The following is a 10493-nucleotide window of genomic DNA, read 5'->3' on the forward strand; positions in this document are numbered from 1 at the left end:
ATCACGGGCACGGCGCGTGGTATTGAATAGGAGTGGGTCCATTTCGAATTTAACGCAGAGGAATACCCGAAAGTAACCTGGGGCCTAAAATACGCGAATTCGCCGACTTTTCAATAATATTGGTAGTCAATGTCCTTTTCGCAGTAGATCAGTATTATTTTTTGATAATGTTTTTGCAACCACTTGTCCCTCTCATAGATCAGGGTTTGGGCACCCTTAAGTATGCATCCTGTAGGGAGCTCCCCCGGAATCATTTTGACATCCTGACCTATGCTAAAAGTTCGGAAACCAACCCACCGCCAAAAAAATAAATCGCCAAAAACTCCTCTAGAAAGTCATCGAAGGAGGCTTCTCTAAACTTACTATCGCAAAAGTATGAGTAGTGTAGTATAGTACTAGTCACTCAACGTATACGTGTGTTGCATATAAATGTATTAGGACATATCTTTACTTGATTTGTCTACGTTGCATCTGATTTAAGGTTGCTCCGTTGTGAATGGATTCTCAAACGTGAGTTTGCGGTAGACAAGAAGATGACGTCACGGGTTCGCCTCACTCCAGCGGTGAAGACGTCCTTTAACACTGAAGACCGAAGTATCTCCGCAATCTACAGTCCGCAGCCATGGGATTTTGACCCTACAGCTACAGGTAGACTTCTACACATATCATTACAACGCGATTATAAACATAAGTAAAATACCAAGCCGGACCCAAATGGTACCGGTATTTTCGTACCGTTGAGAAATCACTTTTTTTTATTGCTTATCAGTCTATTTCTATACAATTTCTATATTCAGAGCAATCATGTGATCTATAATTTTGAAAAAAAAAAGTCTTGACTCATACCTCCAGAAATGTATTTTATGCAAATAGCTTAACATTTGCAGAATTTATGCATGGCGGTGTTCACCCTTAAAAAAAGGACATTAATTGTCATTGAACAGTTTTGTCACTTTTGTATCGATTTTAAGCAAATCTGTACCTCATTTACATGTTTGGTATTTGTTTATGTTTTATCTACCATGAATCAAATGTGTTACATTTATTGAAGTCCAGTTACGGAAAACAGTGGAATCATAGAATTTCCTGATTAGATATGATATGAGTCATAGATAGATAGATAGAGACCTAATTTGCATGATATGTATCGAATTGTGTCCATCCCTGCCTAAGCTACCTTCATGCCTAAAATTATGCGAATTTGTCGTTCTTTTCTTGAATTAACATATTGGACCAACCATCATTTATTCTGCGATTTGACGGCAGCCCAAGTTGACCCGAACACCTCAGGTCGCAGCTCAATTGTCCACGTTTTTTTCTCTCCCTTAAGCCCTGGTGACAAAAATCGTACAACGTCCTTGCAATGGCACATTCCGCACATCGCACGATGATCGTAGTGAATCGCAGACAAATTGTAATCAAAATCAGCCATCGCAGAGAATCGGATGATGTTCAAATTTTCTGATGTTCAAGTTTAAAAAAAAAACGTATCATTTTTTGCGTCTCCGGATGATGTCATCCGTCACATAAAGTCAATGTGGCTTATGATGAAACAACAGTTATCTTCTTTTTTTATCCTAGGACTCTCTGTTCCAGTCTGGAAATTCCTCGACCACGTTGCCCCGAAGTGGATGGAGACGCATACCCATTGGTTCTCAGCCCCGAAGGACGGACCACCGTTTGCAGACATGTTCTTCTTCCGCTGCATAGCCTTTAAGTTTTCGCATTCCTTCTACACACAACTGTACCCTGGCTGTAACTTAGCTTATAGTTCTAGAATCTCAAACATAGGTAAGACATCTCTTGTCATAAAGCAACGGGTATATGATAAGGCCCCCGGTAAAGATGCTCTAGCAGAAGGTTGTATGCAGTACGTCTGTGTATCTTCTAAGTCACGTTGTCCTGAGCCCTGGGCAGCTTGGCTTGCAAAGAGGTATCCTGAATACTATTCAGCTCCTCGCACAGCTGTATTCACTCCCACGGTGGCTGAGCCGAAAGATTCATTCGTCTACTCTGTAAGGGTTGCCCCTAGTGATGCAGACTTGTTCGGACACGTGGGTCACTTCCAATTTGTACGATACTGTCTCGATTGCGTCTCATTCGGGAAAGTAAAAAACGCGTATCCTTCCCTTAGCGAATATTTGTCTCAATATAAGACAGAAAATGTTAAGGTGCTCTTCCAAGGTGAAGCTAGAGCTGGCGATGTGCTCACTGTGGTATCATGGGAAGACGCCGATCAGCCTTGTACGATCAGATTTCAGATTAAGAAGGGAGAAAACAATGTTACCCAGTGTTCGCTCAAGTTCTTCACTGTCACTAGCAAAATGTAAGTTACACCAGGATAGAAACATTTCTGTGACATTCTTGAATTTGTAAAATAATGATATTTAATATCAAGAGGGTTGAAATTAGTTACGTATGGCTAATAGTGTCGTATTGAAGTTTTGTTGCCCAAATGTTTGTCGTCCATGTGATATGGGAATGTTTGCGAAACAAAATCAATACAGAAGAGTGGCAACCAAATGAACAAATTTTAATGGTGCCCCGATGTTTTGATCTCAAATTGGCCAGATAACATTTTTTTAAATAAAGACTCTGATCATGCCCAATAGAAACATTATAATTCTTTTCTCCACAATATTACCCAGGTTGTTTATCCCCTATATATGTATGTACCTCTCTCTCTTCCCCCCTCTCTCTCCCTCTCTCAATAATGTTCAATTCCTATGAACGGTCTAAAAAAAACATGGCCTTAGTAAGTCTCGAACACAAGATAGAGTTCCGCTGCAGTACCATCACACTTCGCTAGGAGGCTTCTAATCCAACCAATGCAAGGCCTTATAAAGGACATAAAGACCTACCGACATATCAAATACCCAAACAGTCCATTCAGACGGCCTCTATAGGTATTTTGCGGACAGACATCTCCACCAGAAACACACACAGCAGTCACTACAATATCAATCTCCATTTACGGAGGTAATAAACGTTGACGTTACATCGGTTATATCCGTAACGTTAGTTCATTTTTATTCGCAGGGTAACTTTTTTATCCGTTGTCGGAAAATGGCAAGAATATCAAGTCGACGGACGGTGGTTTAAGTAATGCAATATCTTTAAAATATTTGCAGTTTGAAACTATCATCCGTCAAATTGATATCCCAAAATATCGTGCTTTTAAACAAACCGAATATAGGTTACCGGCGATTAAAGGTCATCCAGCGTTAAAACCATATATTAAAACCAGGTAGGGATAATCGTGGATTTCAATATTGATACTAATAACAAAAAGTCCTACTTATATCTTACTATGTTTTTATATCTTACTATGTTTTTTACTTGGATCAATATAAGACAGAAAATGTTAAGGTGCTCTTCCAAGGTGAAGCTAGAGCTGGCGATGTGCTCACTGTGGTATCATGGGAAGACGCCGATCAGCCTTGTACGATCAGATTTCAGATTAAGAAGGGAGAAAACAACGTTACCCAGTGTTCGCTCAAGTTCTTCACTGTCACAAAGTGTAAAATGTAAGTTACACCAGGATAGAAAAATTTCTGTGACATTCTCAAATTTGTAAAATAATGTTAATTAACATCAAGAGGGTTGAAATTAGTTACGTATGGCTAATATTGTCGTATTGAAGTTTTGCTGACCAAAACTGTGTGGTTGGTGATAAGAAGTGTACATGACCCCGGTTATAATTATCATTTTTGCATAGGGGTGATTAACATTGCGTTAACATTGAGTGTTCATGAGGTGTGTATGAAAACGCAAATGATAGTTTGAAATTTTGAGCAACGTAAGATACGATTCACACACCTGAGGTACATACCCAAGGGAGTAGTGATATTCTTGTTACGTCCTTTTGTGCTTTGATATTAACAATTAGAATGTATTTTAATGGTGCTCAACTTGTTGTAAATTGCCCGGTGTTCGTTACCTCTAGCAAGCAAACTAAACTGAAGAGGTAAAATGAAAAAGTTCTACCTGAGCAACACTTAGCATTCCTCTACGTTTATAAAATAACTAAATAAACTAAAATTGAGATGAGATGCGTAGTTTGTATTCTACATTTCACTTTTGGGGAAAATTGATTCAATGTGCCCTCAATGTAACCTGGCATAAAATAGATGTTCGAATTCCGTCTTTCCATACCCTTGAACTTATGTGGAATAGAAGTTCCTTTTTTTCTATCCCCTAAAATTCGATTGGAATGGATGATTCTTCCCTTCCCACTCCATCTCACTCCATCAACCTCTAGCTGTCTCTTTTGCCTATCACGTGATAAATCTGACCAACCACTTAGTCCGAATCTTAGCCCCTCCCGTGGGAAAACCAAGATGGATGTTTAAACAGTTCTGTCCAACGAGTGCCCAAATGTTTGTCGTCCATGTGATATGGGAATGTTTGTGAAACAAAATCAATACAGAAGAGTGGCAACCAAATGAACAAATTTTAATGGTGCCCCGATGTTTTGATCTCAAAATGGCCAGATAACATTTTTTAAATAAGACTCTGACCATGCCCAATAGAAACATTCTTTTCTCCACAATATTACCCAGGTTGTTTATCCCCTATATATGTATGTACCTCTCTCTCTCTCTCTCTCTCTCTCTCTCTCTCTCTGGCCTTAGTAAGTCTCGAACACAAGATAGAGTTCCGCTGCATTACTATTACACTTCGCTAAGAGGCTTCTGATTCAATTAATTCAAGGCCTTATAAAGACCTACCGACATACCAAATACCAAAACAATCCATATCTATCTTGCAGACAGACATCTCCACCAGAAATACACACAGCAGTTACTACAATATTAATCTCCATTTACGGAGGTAATAAACGTTGACGTTACATCGGTTATATCCGTAACGCTATTTCACTTTTATTCGCAGGGTAACTTTTACCCCTTGTCTGAAAAAAGCAAGAATATCAAGTCGACGGACGGTAGTTTCAAGTAATGTAATATCTTTAAAATACTTGCAGTTTGAAACTATCATCCGTCAAATTGATATCCCAAAATATCGTGCTTTTAAACAAACCGAATTGGGGTTACCGGCGGATAAATGTGACCCAGCGTTGATACTATGTGTTACAACTAGGTAGGGATAATCGTGGATTTCAATATCGATACTAATAACAAAAAATCCTACTTATACTGTATCTTACTATTTTTTTTTGTTGCATTATGATATAAGAGTTGTGGCATCTAAATGATTATTTCAAATTTGTTTATTGCATCATGTCTGTACTTGAGTAAAGAAATGAGAATGGATGATGCCAGTGGTGACACAGAGTCACGAGGGGCGGGGGGGGGGGGGGGGTTACTGTTCTACAATGTCACGAGATGACTACGTCAGACCGCCAGTCACAAGATTGCATGGAACCGATGCAATACTTGAATTGCATCAAACCTACGCAATGTCTGGATTGCATGAACGCAACACAATGCCTTGCAAATCTCTCACCCTACCGGTTTGGCAACTTCTGTCTTGCTCAGATGTCAAAGGGCGACAGCAAGGGTGACAACAGAGTCACGAGATGGTACTGTTCGTCACTGTCACGAGATGATTAAGTATGACCATCAGTCACAAGATTGCATGGAACCGATGCAATACTTGAATTGCATGAAACGAATGCAATGCCTGGATTGCATCTCACCATACTGGTTTGACAACTTCTGTCTTGCTCAAATGTCAAAGGGCGACTAAAAGAGAGCAGCCTGTAGTTTGCTCGGATTTAAAGACCCATGCCTAGTGACACGGAAGGGGCTTCGAAATCCTAATACTGTAACATTAAAATGCATTTAAGTTCGCGGGGATTTACTCTCGCGGTAGCGGGAAAATGGAGTGTTCGCGGTGACTTTAAGTTCGCGTACCTCGTGCCATGGACTGCAGTCTTATACTATTATATAGAAATGTTCGCGTTGGATTTAACTTCGCGGTGAAGTGGTCACCGCGAAAACCGCGAACATAAAACCACCGCGAACATTTCTGCATTTACAGGATACTAGTACCCGTACGTTACAATCATGGATTTCAATATCGGTCCTTCATATATCTACGCATTTCTTTTATTTTAATGTCACAGGTGGGGCATCTAAATAATCAAATTTGTTTAAATATTCAAGTCTGTTGCACTATGTAGTACTTGAGCAAAGAAATGGATAGATGATGCCAGTGGTGACACAAAGTCACGAGAGGGTGTGTTTCGTCATTGTCACGAGATGATTACGTAAGACCGCCAGTCACAAGATTGCATGGGACCAATGCAATACTTGGATTGCATGAAACCAGCGCAATGCCCGGATTGCATGAACGCAACACAATGCCTTACACATCTCTCACCAATACCGGTTTGGCAACTTCTGTCTTGCTCAGATGTCAAAGGGCGGCAGCAAGGGTGACACAGAGTCACGAGATGGTACTGTTCGTCACTGTCACGAGATGCTTAAGTATGACCATCAGTCACAAGATTACATGGAACCGATGCAATACTTAAATTGCATGAAACCAATTACACAATGCCTGGATTGCATCTCACCATACTGGTTTGGCAACTTCTGTCTTTCTCAGATGTCAAAGGGTGACTAAAAGAGAGCAGCCTGTAGTTCGCAGGGATTTATAAACCCATGCTCAGTGACACGGAAGGAGCAGTCGAAATCCTCATATAGCTAGAGGGGTGACGCAATATCTAGCGCTTGCACTGAATTAGACATAAAAAACAACAATGCTTTGAACCATTAAAAAGCCTTTCTTGGTGGAATATATGTGTTGTGAAAATATGGTTGTTTACGTATGCCAATTTTGTAACATTTAGTTTTCTCTCCTTAAGCATTGCATTTTTAAGGCACGCATAGATCTACCTAGCAAATACCTCCAGTGAATCGTGCGACATTAGAAAAAAAAAAAACGAAAAAAACGCAGGCAAGGCCACAAAACATGTAAAACATCAACCACTGCCGTCTACTTGGAGTTAGCTCTGACCAGCACTGTAATAGCGCCACCTGGCAGCTTGCCAAAAACTGCACATCCTCTCTATTGACAGATGCTGGTGTAGCTATTCATGTACAAAAGGTCAAATCTGTTCTTGACTCGTCCCACATGTACGAACGAATCTGGATCAATACATTTTACGCTTCACTGCATCCATGGGGAGTTTTCCTACAGGTGACGTGCTCAACAATTGCATGACATCATTTGCACGTGACACCACGAGAACGATATTACACAGTCAATGATTTTAATCTGTGTAGTGACCTTTATATGTTTTCGTCTAGAAAAAAACCCTGCATTTCAAGGAATCCCAGCTGGTCTGAAGGAATAGAATTACTTTTGTGTAACGTTATAGAAAGAGGCCTAAGAAAGGATTTTACAAATTCAAACTACTACACGTCGGTAGCGTGTGTACTGAGGGATTTTTAACATTGCGTCATAGGCCAAAATTAGATCACCTGACGAGATAGACCAGTTAATGACTGTTAAGCAACCACGCCTCGTCTGTGCTTATATAGCCTTCGTTCTGATAGCTGCGTGTATCTCAAAACAGGCCTCAGTATTGTGCAGACATTTCAACTCGTCACTACAACCAGAGCGTGAATTCGAAGCTACAGTCCTATTGTCCTGTCTTGCAGCATTGAGCCAGATTCGTGAAAATCAGTTCCACAAAACGTCTCACAACATGGCAAAGACAACGTCTTCAAATGACAGTTGGAGGGACGAGCTTCTTAAAGACGTGAAGACGATCCCGAAGGTTGGTGTACCGGGGATCATTGAGGTGTTGGGAGACCAGGCGGAACCCATGTTACTAGACGATCGGGGGAGGGCCATCATGGCGGCGGCCACGTATGGATCCGGCAAGATCGTAGCCTTCAGTCATAACGGCTACATTAAACAGTTCCGCGAGGGGAAAAACAAGAAGTTTGAGAACCTAAATCGCAACATTCGCACCTGGCTGGGAATGAAGGAAGGAGGCGACGTCACCTTCGGGGACAGTCTCAAAAATGTTGCTGACATCCCGAAATCAGGTGTTTTGGTCATCGCAGGCGGAGGCGACAGGCTCAAGAAATTTGTGCCGGGTATTTTGGAGTTTGTCCAAGGGGGAGGGGGATTCTTGTGTGGTGTGTGCCCGTGGGGATGGTTGGAGAAGCGCCCCAATGCAACTATCGACGGCATGGCACTGCAGCAGATTGTGAAGGAGGCTGGCATGTCGTTTACAGGAGACACCTGTGAAGTGCAGAAAGGATTCAGCGCAGCGAAGTGCAAGGATGATGTGGAGAAAGCGCCGGTTTCTGTGAAGAAGCAAGCCGCCGACGTTGCTAACACCACTCCGGAGAGCTGCGCCAAAAAACGCGCTGAGAAGCCCGCGGAAACATGCTCGTCCCAGAGCATGGCAAAGGCGACGTCTCCAAGTGGAAGTTGGAAAGACGAGCTGCTGAAAGATGTCACGACGGTCCCGAAGGTCGGTGTGCCTGGGAACATCGTGGTGTTCGGAGACCAGGCGGAACCCATCTTACTAGACGATCGCGGTAGAGCCATCATGGCTGCAGCTACGTATGGATCTGGCAAGATCGTAGCCTTCAGTCATAACGGCTACATTAAACAGTTCCGCGAGGGGAAAAACAAGAAGTTCGAGGATCTGAATCGCAACATTCGCACCTGGCTGGGAATGAAGGAAGGAGATGACGTCACCGATGCTTCCAACATCAAAGAAGCCGCGGAAATCCCTAAATCTGGAGTTCTTTTGGTCGCAGGTGGAGGAGATAAGGGGAAGAAGCTGATCCCGGACGTCTTGAAGTTTGTTAGAGAAGGAGGGGGGTTGCTGTGTGGTGTATGCCCGTGGGGGTGGTTGCAGAAGCGCCCCCGCAAGACCATCGACGACATGGTACTGCAGGGGATCCTGAACGAGGTTGGCCTGTCCTTCACGGCAGAAACCTGCGCAGCAAAGAAGGAAATCAGTGCCGCTGAGAGCAAGGAGAAGGCTGAGATCTCGCACCTCGGCCGGGCCCTGAAGGCCATCGACTTGGATCCGGACTCCGTGGAGAAGTACGCCGAGACCGTTACCGAAAACGCGCACTCCATCCCGGACAAGTGCTTCGAGAAGCGCCTGAACGCACCCATGGAGAAGTGCTACGAGAAATGCATCAAGAAACACAAGGACTGCATCCCCAAGGGCGGTAAGAAGAGGGTCAAGGACAGCAGAGGACGCGCCGTCGTCTCACTGACCACAGGCTTCTTGGAGAAACAAGCCAAGATGGGAAAAGAAGTGAAAGCACCTGGCATCAACGACTTCCCAGGAGACTTCGAAGAGGAGCCGCAGCTGCAATGCGCTTCCGTCATCATCAAATCCGCCAGGAAAGAGCGCCACTCTACGGGATACTACCTCCCTGCTGGCAAGGTCTTGACGATCAAGGCCACCACTACCGGAGAGCACCTCGATGACTGGCGGGTGAGAGTCGGCGCCCACTCCGACAACTTGAGCGGGAAGAAGAAGTTCAAGAGGTGGCCGAAGTTGAGCGTGGTGAAACGTCTGGAAGCTGAGACGAAGATCAGCTCACCTTACGGTGGTCTCATCTACTTCGAGAGTCCGAAAGAGGCGGGAGATTTAACAGCATCGATGGAAAATGTCGTGGAGGCGCCGTTCTACGATTTGGAGGACCCAAGGAGCGTCCAGAACTGGTCTGAGCGGAGGAAGGCCCCGGGACTGTGGGCGGACCTGGCCGGGGAACATATCATCTTCACCCTGCCTGCCGCGTCCGTACGGGACCTGGAGGACCCGAGTGAGGGACTGCGGGCTTGGGACGACGTCGTGAAGGTGGGTGGAGTGATTCGGGTGAAAAATGCACTTTTTGCACTGTGTATATCTTAATGCATGGTTTCTGTTAGTTAAGCTGGTTTGCCATCTTTCATCACATGCCTATCAGTGCAAATGTTATGAATTGAAAAGGGATAAGGTGTTAAAGCATATATGGGTTACATTTTTTGTTGCTTGTATTTCTTTCAGCAACGCTATATTCATTTCTTGTTCTCCAGGCCCACCACGAGCTGCGCGGTACGAACCCTAGCGGCGAACATCGGCAGCGCATCGTGCCTGACCGCCAGCCCAAGGCGGGGTGGATGCACGCCGGGTACCCCATCGTCACGAACATGGACATCGCCGCGCGAGACAAGTTCATCCTGGACGGGAAGAAGATACGGAAGGCCGGCAACTGGGGACTGTTCCACGAGCTGGGACACAACATGCAGAGGAAGTGGTGGACTTTCGAGGGCACCGGGGAGGTAAGGGATTCAGGCTTTGAGAGAGAGTAATAACTTTATTGCGCAACAATTGTACAAGGTACAGAGTACAAACCATGACATCTATCATTACAAAACTACAGTTCTATGAGGCTAATCTACACGACGCAAGGGTGCATAGTATGGGTTAAAAATGGTCTTTTACAATCATTATGGGGATTTCCAGCAGCTAGACATACCAAGAAAGAATAGTTTATGAT

The 10493-nt window shown here is 43.8% G+C and overlaps 1 protein-coding gene across 1 annotated transcript in view; it reads left to right on the forward strand.

Moving 5' to 3' along the window:
- The first annotated feature begins 7363 nt into the window (after positions 1-7363).
- The window catches only part of LOC118430686 (TRPM8 channel-associated factor 2-like), a 4628-nt gene continuing 1498 nt past the window's right edge, over positions 7364-10493 (forward strand). Inside the window, exons 1-2 of the mRNA XM_035841675.1 lie at positions 7364-9811; positions 10030-10275. Of these exons, the coding sequence (XP_035697568.1) occupies positions 7472-9811; positions 10030-10275 (2586 nt within the window). The 5' untranslated portion in view covers positions 7364-7471. The remainder of the gene's footprint in view (positions 9812-10029; positions 10276-10493) is intronic.

The sequence above is a fragment of the Branchiostoma floridae genome, chromosome 14 (assembly GCF_000003815.2).
Source record: "Branchiostoma floridae strain S238N-H82 chromosome 14, Bfl_VNyyK, whole genome shotgun sequence".
Taxonomy (NCBI): Eukaryota; Metazoa; Chordata; class Leptocardii; order Amphioxiformes; family Branchiostomatidae; genus Branchiostoma; species Branchiostoma floridae.